The sequence below is a fragment of the Botrytis porri genome (genome assembly GCF_014898465.1).
Source record: "Botrytis porri strain MUCL 3234 chromosome Unknown BPOR_001, whole genome shotgun sequence".
Lineage (NCBI taxonomy): Eukaryota > Fungi > Ascomycota > Leotiomycetes > Helotiales > Sclerotiniaceae > Botrytis > Botrytis porri.
This window is the reverse complement of record NW_024066075.1, coordinates 3797620-3812873: the sequence shown is the minus strand read 5'-3', so window position 1 is coordinate 3812873 and position 15254 is coordinate 3797620. Positions and strand designations below refer to the sequence as shown.

Below are 15254 nucleotides of genomic sequence, written 5' to 3'. Positions count from 1 at the left end.
GCAAATACATCGTCGCCATAAATGCAGCATACGTGAATCAATGATTTCGAGACATTTCTTCGTCATCTCCATACTTCTCTTGTATTCCGATTGATAATAGTCTATCAGAGGAAGACATCTACTACGTAATCGTGGACAAATGATCAAATCCTCGGGTTTCTTCCATTTCCCATCAAAAACGAAATAGTAATTCGGGGCTTCATCTTCTAGACCTATTTTGGGGTCGACTAATGCGTTGTACTCTAGTTCTATGAGAACCTTCGTGAAAAAGAGTAGCACTTTTTCCCATTGGCTCAGGTTTGGCTAGAGTAGCTGCGGAAGTCTTCTTAGTAGTATACATGACGGGAGCTTCCCATATATTGTCTGAGTCTTGATCGTGATATTCGAATCGTAGAATGTGTCCGTCTGTGATATAGTGTAGCTTGATGGTTTTAACCAACGACCCTCCATTCTCGCTCCTTGCGGACATGACGATTCCTAACTGAATCACAAATTATTAAAATGAATAATGTCTTGATGAGGTTGTTTCGCCTGACTTACCTCTGTTGTGTGCAAAGACTCCGACATCTTTTGTCGCATGACCGTTATCTCCCACGCGGTTATCTTGTCATCGGGATCTTTCCACTTAATTTGGCATATAAATAATGGGCATCGGCGATTGAGGAATTGTTGCAGATATCGAGGGTCTTTTAACCAAAGAAAAGTGACCACCGTATCGAGTGGCGCCATGGTCTTTCGAGCTGAGTACACGCCCAGTCGACTTTCCATATACTTCTTGACGTCAACAACACGGGGCGATGGCTCTAGTGTTTTGAGTGGGAGTTCCGAGACGTTTAGCAGACAATAAGGCATGACAGTGATAATTAAATATAGAACTAGGAATATATTGGCATGTAGTGTATGATAAGCCTGTTTTTGAATAATGCAGAAGGATATTCCAAGTAACAAAAACAACAACAACAACAATGGGTAACATAAAACTCGGTGAAGAACCAAGCATTGTCGGTATTTCTTTCCGCAATGGTAAACGAGCTGCGAACTTGTGATAAACAGTATGGAAAGCACAGTGAAAGAAAGAAACTCTAAAGTCAATCATCTTAAGGAAAGTACTATCCCCTAGATCATGCAGCCTTACAACTCCAGTTTTCTGGCTCACTGACATCACCGGTGCCATGATATACAGCCTCACTTGGCTAGGCACACGGAGGTCCTTGTCGCAATATACCACCATCGGGGTTCGTGTAATTCGCGTATTTTGTAGCGATGATATCAGTCAGCACGGTACCATTTTCTACCCATGCCATTACAGCTAGCAGGTCATCGTGTTTGGCTTCTTGAAAGCCAGGGAAACCGTGAGATGTTCTGGTGAGGCCGCCAGCTTATTCATCGCCACCAATAACCCAAGGAGCATTCGTTTTAGGAGAGGCCATTGCGCAGTGACTTTATGTTTACAAGTAGAGTACAAAATCATACAAAAATCTGCCGTCCCAGTTATCGGACAGGGCCAATCCGAAACTAAATTGGGAGCTTGCGGAGAGGGAAACGTTCCCTTGTACAATACAACCAGCTTGTGGGACAATCGGCCCCCCTCGACCCGGTGGATCACATATCAAGACTGGGTGTTTGCAAGATTTGAAGTTCTTGAGCGTGTAGGGATAAAAGCTCTCTCCTCCCTCTGTTCAATAACAAGACTTTTGGAGTTTATCAATGGACGGTGATATGTAGGAACAAACTCAGTAGTTATGCATTGCATATCGTAACGACCAAACAAGAAAATAGGTATAAAGAGGCAGCTGCCTTTCGAAGCAGGTACATAATTTCGCCAAGTGAAAAACATCGGTGAACATCTGAAGGATGTCATAACTTCAGAAATCTCTGCTAAATACCCAAAGTACACTTGTCTCTACAGATATTGTGATATTTCTGGTCCCCACAATACATCAATGGCATCCAGCTTTTTCTCCGTGGAGATTTCACGCGTACGTACGGGAACATGATCAGTGTGCCAATGAACTCCGCCCCACGGAAGCAACAGAAGCAACAGACATTGAGCGACGTGAGAAACTCCTGACGCAGGTTACGTACAAGAAAGATTTCGAGAGCCAAACAGATTCTTGAGCTTCAATGAAGTGACGGCTGATGAAGAATGCAATCGGCGTCGGTACGTCCCGAGAATGCAAGCCATGTAAGTGTCTATGCTTCTTCACGTGACCCTAATTTTTTTGGTTTTCAGAAAATCTAAATAATTTTTTTCAGATAACGTAGTTTAACACCAAATAGGCCATATCACCAAGTGAACCATTTTCATCTCAATTTATACTCTTCATATTCAACATATGTTTTATCAATTATTTATTATAAAATCTATAAATAAAAAAGTACATTTATTTTTAACTATTAAAGCTTTTTAAAAAAACAAAAAACTAAGTATTCAATAAATTACTTAATTATATAATATACTTTATATAATAATCAATTATAAAATAAACAATTTATTTTTATATATAAAAACTTGAGTAAATTATTATAAGATTATAGAATTGAAAAAGAAAAAGATTATTTAATATATTAAAAAGTTTTGAATATATTGATTTGTAAAATATCGAATTAAATTAAAGATATATTTTAGTTATATTTATAACTTTCAAAAAGCTCTTTACAAAAATCCTAAGCTTTTTGAAAAGTAGTTTCGATTAGTTATAAATATATAAGCGAAATATAATATTTTGAATAAAGATTTCTATAATTTTGATAAAACAAACTTTATAATAAAGATTATATATAATAATAATAATAACTAATACTAAACAAAATAATAGAAGTAAGGTAGTATAGTTAAGTAATCAAGAATGAACTATAGTAATAATATATGGAAATGAAAAGAATGAAATTATTCTCTTATTTCTAGTAGTTCAAGAATAGGTTCATCTCTTCAATTGGTATATCAAAACTAATCTTTTTATGAACTAGATTATTAAATCTATATCTAATAAATAAACAAATAATGAAATAGGTTTAGAATAATTAAAAAATTTCAATAAATATATTAAAAATCGAAGAAAGGGTAAATATTGAATGTTAATATTAAATAAATATGAAAATTATAAATCAATAACTTTTCAAATATATTATAAAAAGAATAATATTATATATTTATATTTACTATTATATTCAAATCATTTAATTTAATTATTTAATATTAACTATTTTAGTAATCTAAAATGTTTATATAATAATTAAATTAATAAATTTATTAAAGTATATATTAATTATATTTTAAAGATTAAATTCTTTATAATTTTTAAAACTATATATAAAAAATCAATTATTTTTTAGAATATAAAATCAGAATTCCAAAGAATAAATTTAATTCTATTTAATTCTAAAGCTATATTCTCAAAATTAAATATTCGAATTCATATATCTATTCCCTTTTCTTTCGATTTAGATTAATAAATCTCTCAATCTCTTTATAATCTAATTAAAGCTTTTTTTCAATTAATATTAATTAAATCTCAAATAACTTATTATTAATTAAGTTTCTTTATATTTATATTTAAAATTATATTAACTTTAATTAAAAATATAAAAAGATTAGTTTATAAAAATATATTTTTGAATATAAAGAATTATATATTTTAAATAGTAAATAAAATATTAAACAAATATCAATATAAAAAAAAACTTAATTATATTAAAAAGGAATGTTTATTAAATAAAAGACTTTTAATATATTATTTCAATAAAAAATTGATATTTAGATTTAATATAGTAAATATTAAAAAAGGGGAAATTCTAATAAGAAAGTATTTTTTAATTAATATTATAATAAATATGAAAAGATAAATTATAATACAAAAATCTATTAAAACAATATAATGGATTCTAAATTATTAGATTTTTAATAATTTAAATCAATTGATTTAATGGTTATTGAATAATTTATATTTGAAGGTGTAAATTGAGGTGAAAGTAGCCCACTTAGTGATATGGCCTACTCGGTGTTAAACTACGTTATGCAACAAAACAATATCAGGTCCCAAGTCACGGGACCACGGAGCCGTAATTGGCCAGAATCTTCCCAGCATGGGGCGTTGATATTATGTCAGCAAAACAAACATAAAGAATTATTACAGAGAGGTTTTGCTGCAACTTACTGATTCTTGCTTTGGAACATGCGCCAGCAACTCGGCGACATGGCATGGAGGGGAATTACAAGCATGGAGAAGTGAAGAGCTGAATGGGGATACTTAGTCATCTTGACGCCGTCTAGATATCTCCCTGAAAGGAAGGTGTGCTGTGTAGTCCACAGGTACCCAGCCAAGTGTACGTGAAATTAAGTAGTCTGACACATGATACCGCGGATTTCTCGTGTTTTTAATGTTTCCTTGTCATAATAAATTATCTTCCCGGACTAGCGTCATGGATTGGCCGCAGTTAAGAGACTTATTTGGCATTGAGCTAGCTAAGGTTGCCTCTAAAGTTAGTTCAGATGAGAATAATCTACATTGCGGTCATACAAGAAAGGATGGCATGATCATAGCCTGACATCAAGGCTCTCTTTGCCCTCAGAATTGCTAATGAGCATGTTAAAGAAGAGGGAATCTTACCAATAGATTCCTGTACAATATCAGCCGACCCGTTCTTCGCAGTATCTCTACAGAGGTGCAAGAGCCAGAATTTGTTTCATCGCCTTTTTGTCGGATGCTGAATTATTTGAAACCACTTCTAAGGTCTGGATGGCTCATGAGGTTATCCTCGTTATAAGGATATGTCGATCCCCGAGAAATTCAGGCATGAAAACAATCTATTTTCTTAGAACCTTGATATTAGAACATCGTCAAATTTCTTGGGTTTAGAATCACATATATCTTCTTGGAGTTAATTGAAATATCAGGATATATTTTCATATAATAAGTATACCGGCATTTTAATCAGATTTAAAAAGCTGTCACGGAAATGGACCGATCGAGACTAAGCGGAACTAAATTACTACTGGGTCGAGATTAGTCGGATACCCCTCTCCATCTTAGAAAGGACCACAATAAAGGTGTCTCCATAGACATATTTTGCTTCAGTGAGACTGAGAACTTGCGGAAAAAGCCGTTCCACGATATACATAACATGGGACAACAATCCGCAGAATTTATTGATGGCATAGAACAGAATATTCCAGCTCTTCATGAAGCCGAGAATCAGTCTTGCGACAATGGCCTCTTTCGATAAACGCGTCCAGTCTCTTCGCACAGCGGTTTGAGCAAGATAATCAACCTCTCCCAAAAAATTACACTCAGGGCCATCAACAGGGATGGTATTTTAACAGTAAAATCCTTTTGTTCTTTCTATGTTTGCCCTTGCTAATCAACGCGGTCCAGGCTCCTTCCACTATGCTAAGGCTATTGGAGATGAAGTTGAAAGACCTGACGACACCAATTCTGTGTATCGGCTCGCCTCTGCCACCAAGTTCATCACTACCATTGCTGCAATGCAGTGCGCCGAGAAGGGACAGTTAGACTTGAATAGTGATATAGCAAAAGTGCTACCAGATTTCAAGGATCCACAGATCTTGACGGGCTTTGATGAAAAGAATGAAGCTATCTTCAAGCCCTCTGCAAAGCCTTTTACCCTTCGGTAAGTGATGCTCCTGTTTGTTTGATTAAGGCTTTCGAATTTTACTGATAAGATGGCAAGTAGGCACCTATTGACTCACTCCAGCGGGATTGCCTATGTATTCATGGATCCGCTGCTAACTCGCTACCAAGAGTTGCGGAGAACACACCATCTTTCGCCGATCGAACCAGCGTGAGTTGACTCCTTCTAACCGCTAATACAATAGCTTACCGAGCGTTGTAGGCAGAGAAGTTTCCTCACCAATTTCTTATGTTCGAACCCGGTGAGCGGTGGGTATATTCTCCTGGCCTTGACTGGGCTGGCCTCGCTGTAAGTTTGGAGATATCTAATATGACAGTCTTTAACTAATTCGCATCGCGAACTGTAAAGGTTGAGCGAGTCACCTCTATGAAGCTTGGCGAGTATATGCAACGCTATATATTTGACGTCGTTTCTGTGAAGGATACCAATTTCCATCCAGAAATGCGAGAAGATCTGCAAGCTCGTAAGGCCAGAAGCTTGGAGTGAGAGAGCCAGAGCCTGAAAGAGCAGATGAAGCCTGTTTACGCAGAGAATACTTTAGACGATTTTGGAGGGGGTGGCTTATTTGCGACTGTTAACGATCTGCTCAAGATCCACCAGGGCGTTCTGACAGCGAAGCTACTGCGGCCTGAGACTACCAAGGAGATATTCCAGCCTCATCTAGAAAATATTGCAGGCCTCGATAAACCAGAGGAGTACTCCTCGTCGTCCCGCAATGCTTTCTGGAATACCGTTCCAGATGACGTCCCTGTTAACTTTGGGATTGGAGGTCTGATAAATACAGCTGCGGTACCGAAATGGCGTGGAGTAAAGTCGCTTACCTGGTCGGGTCATGCAAATTGCTACTGGGTAGGCACTCTTTCTAGGGAATGAACTCAAACTTACTGTTTCACTATAGTGGATCGATCTTACCAATGATATCGCCAGCGTATACCTTTCTCAGCTTTCACCTACCGGAGATGAGAAAGCCATCGAGCTCCTAACTGAGTTTGAGGAATTCGTATACTCGATCTTGAATAAGTCTTGATATTGAAACCAAATGGGAAATTACATCTCGTATTAAAAGTAATACAGATTAATATGTCATTACATATCGGTATTTCCCTTTTGATCTAATATTATAATATCCTTATATTCGATCATTTGTATCATCCAACATTTCTAACAGCACTCTCAACACTTTCCAGAGCCCTTTCGTACATCGGCACCGCCGTGGCGCATTTGACTCGCACACAACTTCTCGAAACACGAGACCAGGCTTTAATATCTGATGTTGTCATAGTATAGGGACAATGGGGATTTCATACATGACGTGTGCCCCTATTAAAAATGTCCCCCCGGTTTCTTCTTGGATCTCCCGAGGCCATTCCAGCTTTCGGTCATGGTGAAATCGTTGACGAATGCGCCACTGAATATATGCATCAATCAGCGTGCTTTAAATCCAAACTTACTCTGTTACTAGAGGTTTGTAAGCATTTTCGATGCCATCTGACCGATTTGTGACGAGGATACACAGGGTCTCACACTTCTAACAAACCATCTCTTCATTCAGTCCTGCGAGTGCTTGTTCTGTGCATTTGTCTTAGGCTGCGCAACGAGTTCCCGCGGGGCAGATAATAGCCTTGGCGAATAATGCAAGGAATATTTATCATGAAGGGAATGGTTCAAAATCTGAAACATTCAATTTACAAATTATTTGAGGTAGATTAAGGAATCGAATGTTGATGTGTTTATAATGATAATTTCTATCAGCGCATTACTTATAATCAATCGGAAGAGATTTTATGAATCTACAAATGTGAAAATAGCATATTCCGATCTATACCTACAATTACATAACATGGAGTACAATTCGGTCTTGCTAAATACTACGAATTCACGAGTGATTTACTTGCATTTTACGTGGTGCGGGGGTTTCTGCAACAGTTAAGGATCCTCATTTTTTTTCAATTTATCCAAGGAACAGATTTTTATTCTGATTATTTTTCCTCCTCTTGTTGAATACCAGATAGCCAAGTGGTATCTGCATGTAATCATTCTTCACCCGATCCCAATCTAAGGGCAATCAAACGCACATCTACACCCCCAGAAATTCGTTCCTTCTCCTATCCCGCAAGCACATCCATTTTTTCCACCCCAAGTCTTCCCTTCAAACTCAAACTTTGGAATTGCCTCAGTAACTAATTGGGGAGGCTGAGCCCATCCATTAATCGAAACGCTCATGGGAGGATGGGCAGATGTAACTGTCACAAATTGATCAATATTGTCGCTTATCAGGCCTCCCTTTTGAATGCATTTGTGATCGTAGATTCGCGCCTCGGAAGTAAATCCTCCGTTGAAATTTGTGTATTCTTGCCATCCGAAGGTACATGTACCAGGGCCTTGAGTGACGCACAATTTGTTGTCGCGTTTTGGGAGAGCTTCTGTTGGGAGGGCGATGACAAATGTTCCTGCTAGAATGGGGAGGTATGTGGAGAGCTTCATAGCTATTGTTTGTTTGTTTGGTTTTCTTGTTTGGTTTTGATTTGATTGTTTGAGAGTTGTTCTTTTGTTCTGATTTGTTTTGTTTGAAAAAGGAAATTCGGACGTATACATGCGGATCATCCTGATTCTTATGTGAACACTCTTTGCTGTTGTTCTCACTACACAAAGGCTTTCTCCATGAAGAAATTGGTTGAAGGACGAGTCTTTACAACTATTTTGAGCCCAGTTATTACAAAGAGAAATTGGGAATGCCTCAAAGGCCGTCGCACAGATCAAAGGAACGGAAACTACAAGGTAGAACAACTGGTTATGCCCAAGTCTACCCAAAGAGATTCTTTGTCAAATCTATTTTGTGAATCCAAGTTAGCTAGCACAAGTGGTAAAGTATTGTAAAGCAACGATTTGAATTTCCATTATATCTCTTGCATGCTTTGTAGAAGCCCTAGATCCTTCCATCTCCCCATAATCCTCCATCCTTGCTCAATTTCAACACGGGCATTCAAATGGACAGATCCATGCATATCTTGCCCCTTTATCGGGGAGATCATTATATTTCAAAGTACAAGCCTCTCTCTTATCGCCGTGGCCATTCTCTGAGGGACCACGTTGGCCGTCTTCTGACATCTGCCCATTGCTCTGATAGAGAGGCATGAGGTACTCTTGATTTGTCGGGTCCCACTTTTGCTTGATCACCTTGTTCAGCTTCACAATATTGCATGTCCTAAACTATAGCTCCAATTTGAAGTGGACTCTTGAGTTGGAGCTTCGCCCGATTGTAGTATAACACAGTTGGTGTCGATGATGAAGGATCTAGCGCTGGCATTGTCGCCGTTATCGTCACTGCTAAATTGATAGACGTAGGTGCAGGTCTTGTCACCGAAAGCTAGTTGTTTTTGGGCGCAGAGTTGTGGTGTTGGTGTACTTTTTGGTGCTGGCTTGTGACCGCCGCGGTGACCGCCGCGGGAACCGACTTTTCTCAGGAGATCGGGAACTGGCTCGGCATAAGAGACTAATGCTGAGATTGCTACGATGAATGCGATAGCGAGGTACTTCATATTTGTTGATTTGAATGTTGTATTGATAATCAGTGTCGAAAAGTGTGGAATTGTTTGTGAATATTATGTCGTTTGATTCAGTTGATTGTTGGGTTCTGAAAGTGGATGTTGCGGAGTGGTTGATAGAAGGAATACCGAAGATGTTTATGATGAGTTTATGCAATTATATTGAAAGTTCCTGGGTAATTGTTCTCTGTGATGATTCCTTTGATGAGAAAGATTCGTGTACACAAGTGATGCAAAAAGCTTGAGTCACTGTAAAGGCTACCAGTCATAGAATTGTGTATGACTGTTCGTGTATGAATCGATCAGTCGTTTCGAGAAACGTCGAATTAATTTTTCATTCAGTATGATCGTAGATAAAAAATTCTACTTCTTGGTTTATTCTTAAATGCTCGACAGGTAAAACATTTCGCTAGATTTCAAGTCACAATTATATTTACAATTCTGATATTTCCTACATAGACCATTCTGCTCTCTGGTGCTATCCATCGCATCCATCACAGATCTATCCATCCATATCTAATATTTTCTATTACTGTCACTTCAATCCTGTAGTCTTAGTGCGGTTTGCACCAGACAGAGCAACCCACCATTCCGCTTTCGGTCCCTCGCACGCAAAGGTACAACTACACACATTGTAATAAGCTCCATCATATTTCATAGTCTGAAACCCACAATGCTCACCACCCTCAAAATTCGCTCCATACGTGAACTCCGGATGCTTGTTTGAATCTTCTCCGAATATCGAGAAATTGGAAAGCAACTTTGGCGATGTGAGATTGATGGGATATTTTCCCATATTTTCTTGGGTGATGTTGGGTTTTGAAATGAAGGTGCAGTTTTTGTTGAATACTCTGGCGCGAACTGGTGGATCTGGGAGTCCTGTCGAGTTGTTTTGCCACATCATTGCGAGGCTGCAGGTGCATCCGTTGCTGTTGCAGAGGGGACTTATATCTGAAGGTCGTGCGCCATTGACTTGGGAAAAGAAGGGGAGGATGGCGAAAAGAGTGATTGTGAGGAAATGCATGATGATGTGAATGAGAAGATTGCCTTTGTGTTGCAATTTCATACGATTTGATAAATAAAGTTGTGTAATCTGCCAAAGACTTTGTGCTACAATAATGTTGATATCTTTCGAAGAAAGATCTCGAGGATGGTGAGCTCAGTCCTACGTTGAAATGGTCAAGTCAAGTGTCATGCGTGGTGTCAACGCCTCGAGTCATTAATATGACTGCCACTAGAATCTCACCATAGTCACAATTCACTAATTGACTCGATTAGTAGAGAAAGAAGTCATTCCTCGTTCGTACTCATCATTTCAATCACACATTTTGAGTAATGACTAGGCTGCGCAAAAATAATCCGCGCCGATGGGTAATCCGCGGATTATCCGCTTCGTGGGCTACCTATCAGAGGTTCTACCTGCTCTACGGATTATCCATCTTGATTTAGAATAATCCGTTTTGTTGTGGATTATTTGTAAATTATTTATAGATAATTCACTTATCTGTGAATAGATGGATAATTCGTAGATATATGGATTATTCATGAATTATTTGTAAATAACTTTAAAAAGTGAGTTATAATTTATGAATAATTAGATAATCTGTAGGTTTTGTTCAATTTATGAAGCTATTTGTAACTTTTTATATTAATTTTTATACTAATTTATTATGTAATAATCTCTATATCTACTAATCTATGAATAAATAGATAATCTGTAATTAGGTTATAATCTACTTTCGCTTAATTTTTAAAGCTATTTATACTATATAATAATTTATATATTTATGAATAAGTGGATTATTTGTAAATAATCTGCGGATTGTTTATTAATAATCTATATATCTATAGATTATCCATCTATTCATAGATATAACGTAGTTTAATACCGAATAGATCATATCACCAAGTAGATCACTTTCACCTCAATTTACACCTTTAAATATAGATTATTTAATAATCATTAAATCAATTGATTTAAATTATTAAGAATCTAATAATTTAGAATCTATTATATTGTTTTGGTAAATTCTTGTATTATAATTTGTCTTTTCATATTTATTATAATATTAATTAAAAAATACTTTCTTATTAGAATTTCCCCTTTTTTAATATTTACTATATTAAATCTAAATATCAATTTTTTATTGAGATAATATATTAAAAGTCTTTTATTCAATAAATATTCCTTTTTAATATAATTAGGTTTTTTTTATATGTTAATATTTACTTAATACTTTATTTATTATTTAAAATATGTAATTCTTTATATTTAAAAGTATATTTTTATAAGTTAATCTTTTTATATTTTTAATTAAAATTAATATAATTTCAAATATAAATATAAAGAAACTTGATTAATAATGAGTTATTCAAGATTTAATTAATATTAATTAAAAAAAAGCTTTAATTGAGTTATAAGGAGTTTAAAAGATTTATTGATTTAGATTGAAAAAGGAAAGGGTAGATATATGAATTCGAATATTTAATTTTGAGAATATAACTTCAAAATTAAATAGAATTAAATTTGTTCTTTGAAATCCTGATTTTATATTTTGAAAAATAATTGATTTTTTATATATAATTTTAAAAGTTATAAAGAATTCAACCTTTGAAATATAATTAATATATATTTTAATAAATCCATTAATTTGATTATTATATAAACATTTTAGATTATTAAAACAGTTAATATTAAATGATTAAATTAAATGATTAAATTAAATGATTAAATTAAATGATTAAATTAAATGATTAAATTAAATGATTAAATTAAATGAAATGATTAAATTAATGATTAAATTAAATGATTTAAATATAATAATAAATATAAATATATAATATTATTTTCTTTATAGTATATTTGAAAATCTATTGATTTGTAATTTTCATGCTCATTTAATATCAATATTCGATATTTGCTTTTTCTTTGATTTTTAATATACTTATCAAAGTATTTTAATTATTTTAAATTTATTTTATTATTTGTTTATTTATTAACTATAAATTTAATAGTCTAATTTATAGAAAGGTTGATTTCGATATATTAATTAAAGAGATAAACTTATTTTTAAACTATTAAAAATAAAGAAATAATTTTATTCTTTTTATTTCCATATATTATTATTATAGTTCATTCTCAATTGTTTGGTTATACTATCTTGTTTCTACTATTTCATTTAATATTAATTATTATTATTATTATATATATAATCCTTATTATAAAGTTTGTTTTATCGAAATTATAGAAATCTTCGTTTAAAATGCTGTATTTTGCTTATATATTTGTAACTAATTGAAATCAATTTTTAAAAAACTTAGAATTCTTATAAAAAGCTTTTTAAAAGTTATAAATATAACTAAAATATATTTTTAATTTGATTCAATACTTTACAAATTAATATACCTAAAACTTTTCAATATATTTTATACTTTTCAATTTAAGAATATAATTTACTATATCTTTTACATTCTTAAGTTTAAATAAAAAAAATTAAATTTATATTAAGAATATATTGAATAATTACTTTCTCTTTTAATTTTATAATCTTATAATAATTCACTCGAGTTTTTATATATAAAATAAACTATTCATTTTATAACTAATTGTTATACAAAATATATTATATAATTGAGTAATTTATTGAATACTTAATTTTTTGTTTTTTTAAAAAGCTTTAATAATTAAAAGTAAATATACTTCTTTATTTATAGATTCCATAATAAATAATTAATAAAATGTATATTAAATACAAAGAGTATAAATTGAAATGAAAGTGGCCTACTTGATGATATAGCCCATTCGGTGTTAAACTATGTTATAGGTTATTTATGAATATATGAATAATCTGTAAATAATCTGTAAATAGTTTATAGGTTACTTGTTCAGATTTTTGGATTATTTGTGTTATAATGGATAATCTGTAGGTTACCTATTGAGGTCATTATCCACCCTGCGGGTACTCGTTGCGCAGCTTAGTAATGATATAGTCACTGCATGTCAGACAGTCACCATTTCTGATCCTTGATATTTGATGTTTCTTAAAGTCACGTATTTGTTATTCTATCTGTCCAGCAGATACAATACCCATCATATCTATAAACATTCCCTATTACCACCAAAAAAATACAGCTCTCTCAGTATCTCTTGGGAACTTTGAGACACTGAGAAAAACTCAGTCCATTCCCGGTCAGTCGTTAAAGAGAAAGTGACAATTGTATGAAGACCAATCAGGTCCCGTTTTCCATCCGCAATCATCTCTGCCATACTCGACGTTATTATATTTGAACACGGGTTTACCATAGCCAGTAGCTCCAGTAATAATCAAATCGCTGGGATTTTTTCCCTCCATCTTAACGGTGATTGGTCCGTTGGGATCCGGCTGCTCCATGGAATTTTTGACAATATTGCAATCTCTGTCGACAATTTCAAGATCTTTGGGCTTTCTCATAAGAACCAACGCGAAATCTTTCCTTTCGGCTTTAGGATCCATATCCCAGCGCATGTACAAGCTCCAGCAATTCACTGGAGCCGTGCAGCCATCAGCTTTATTTCGCGGCTCAAGTGATTGAAGGGGTCCGCTTGTTACGAGAGAGGTGTAAAGGGAGATGGTAACTAGTGTAGTTGCAAGAAGATACATGGTTGTGGTGTGTGATTTGAATGTTTATTGATATGGGGAGATCTATGCATATCGTCAATTACTGCATTTATTGTTTGAAGAGGTTTACCTACCTCAAGTTGTTTCTTTAAAGTGTTTCGAGAGTTGGTTGTGATGTGCTTGAGATGTTAAAATGTCCGAAAGCTTTGTGTTTATTTTGCGTTTTGAATGGTCAAGCTGGGAATCGAAACCCTTTTTGTTACCGATGCATCTTCTAACCGAGTGGTTATTGGCAAGGATCTTTGAGTGTACTCGAGTATGTTTCATTGCATGATACTCATGATGAGTAAATGATAATGGTCACTCATTATAATTGAATACAGTCATCAGTGCTGACCAGAGATATTCATACTGGGCTTTGGATGATCCGTATCGTTGTAGATGGGCGATGAATGGAGAACTATTAAAGCGGAGACCTGTGATATATTATATTCAGATCAGGTACGATACATGTAATAAATAGAAGACTAGATATAGCACTTCAATTATGACAAGTTGCTCTGCTTTCACGACTCCATGGAACTATTCTTCGTCTTCAATTCTAGAGCGGTGCCGATGGAATCGTCGTTGACTCAGGACACAAAATCGCCTCCAGTCACTCATTCAGAATTACTGTTCAACGACTCACTACATTTGGAACAAGGAAATTCATCACACTCATTGCAATAATCTAGTCATACCTGATCCGCCTCTCGAACAAAAGCTAATAGACATCCAACTCGACCGATCCGAATCTTGTTATCACAAAAATCATACATCTCGACTCTTCGATAATCCCACGAGCAAAAACGGCATTCATAGATCTCGAACGTCACTAAACACCCATTCGAGAAAAGAAACAACTCTCAGTAAGCGTAACATACAAGAATTAAGACGGAGTTATTGACCATTTTCATAGACTACCTCAATCCAATTCCCATCTTTGACAACTCAATCATGCAACTCTTCACCGTAACCTTTTCCGTCATCTTCACCCTCCTAATATCCATTGTCAACAGCACAAAAGAAAACCTTCACTGCCTCGGTGCCAACAAATGTACCTTATACATGACATGGCCGGCAGGCTCACCCGGCCTCGAATCCGGCACCATGGCCATGCCCAAAGATCTCGAACTTTATGGAAAAGATTGCAACGTCATTGAATCAAAAATGACTCAAGCCGAAGCGAAAGGTCCAATCGAAACCAAATCTTCTTTACCCGAAACCATAACTCTCACTGGGAAGTATCCCGTGTTTGACATGCCGCTCTTTACATATGGCAAGAATGAAGAAGGTGGGGAACATTGCGGACGAGGCGATGATGACTGGGTCTGCGATTTTCCTTGTTAGGTGATGGATTAAATTCTCTTGGTGGACTGGTCCAGCCGATTGTTTGCCACAAGAGAAGAATGAACTAACC

General features: G+C 35.0%; 7 protein-coding genes across 7 annotated transcripts; 2 read left to right on the top strand and 5 right to left on the bottom strand.

The window, feature by feature from the left end:
• Positions 1-199: 199 nt before the first annotated feature.
• EAF01_001041 (uncharacterized protein) lies at positions 200-852 on the bottom strand (the record flags this gene model as incomplete). Its single annotated transcript, XM_038909291.1, has 2 exons — positions 200-481; positions 541-852. The coding sequence occupies 2 exons, from the start codon at positions 850-852 to the stop codon at positions 200-202; spliced, it is 594 nt and encodes a 197-aa protein (XP_038776197.1).
• Positions 853-5344: 4492 nt separating this feature from the next.
• On the top strand, positions 5345-6828 carry EAF01_001040 (uncharacterized protein; the record flags this gene model as incomplete). The annotated part of the gene is made up of 6 exons (XM_038909290.1): positions 5345-5631; positions 5763-5802; positions 5854-5940; positions 6001-6115; positions 6182-6501; positions 6551-6828. 6 exons carry the CDS (start codon positions 5345-5347, stop codon positions 6677-6679), a joined length of 978 nt encoding a protein of 325 aa, XP_038776196.1. The 3' UTR covers positions 6680-6828.
• Positions 6829-7707: 879 nt separating this feature from the next.
• On the bottom strand, positions 7708-8136 carry EAF01_001039 (uncharacterized protein; the record flags this gene model as incomplete). The annotated part of the gene is made up of 1 exon (XM_038909289.1): positions 7708-8136. One exon carries the CDS (start codon positions 8134-8136, stop codon positions 7708-7710), a length of 429 nt encoding a protein of 142 aa, XP_038776195.1.
• Positions 8137-8840: 704 nt separating this feature from the next.
• On the bottom strand, positions 8841-9191 carry EAF01_001038 (uncharacterized protein; the record flags this gene model as incomplete). The annotated part of the gene is made up of 1 exon (XM_038909288.1): positions 8841-9191. The coding sequence occupies one exon, from the start codon at positions 9189-9191 to the stop codon at positions 8841-8843; it is 351 nt and encodes a 116-aa protein (XP_038776194.1).
• A 541-nt stretch (positions 9192-9732) lies between these two features.
• On the bottom strand, positions 9733-10221 carry EAF01_001037 (uncharacterized protein; the record flags this gene model as incomplete). Its single annotated transcript, XM_038909287.1, has 1 exon — positions 9733-10221. The coding sequence occupies one exon, from the start codon at positions 10219-10221 to the stop codon at positions 9733-9735; it is 489 nt and encodes a 162-aa protein (XP_038776193.1).
• A 3166-nt stretch (positions 10222-13387) lies between these two features.
• EAF01_001036 (uncharacterized protein) lies at positions 13388-13837 on the bottom strand (the record flags this gene model as incomplete). The annotated part of the gene is made up of 1 exon (XM_038909286.1): positions 13388-13837. The coding sequence occupies one exon, from the start codon at positions 13835-13837 to the stop codon at positions 13388-13390; it is 450 nt and encodes a 149-aa protein (XP_038776192.1).
• A 954-nt stretch (positions 13838-14791) lies between these two features.
• EAF01_001035 (uncharacterized protein) lies at positions 14792-15184 on the top strand (the record flags this gene model as incomplete). Its single annotated transcript, XM_038909285.1, has 1 exon — positions 14792-15184. One exon carries the CDS (start codon positions 14792-14794, stop codon positions 15182-15184), a length of 393 nt encoding a protein of 130 aa, XP_038776191.1.
• Between the last annotated feature and the right edge of the window lie 70 nt (positions 15185-15254).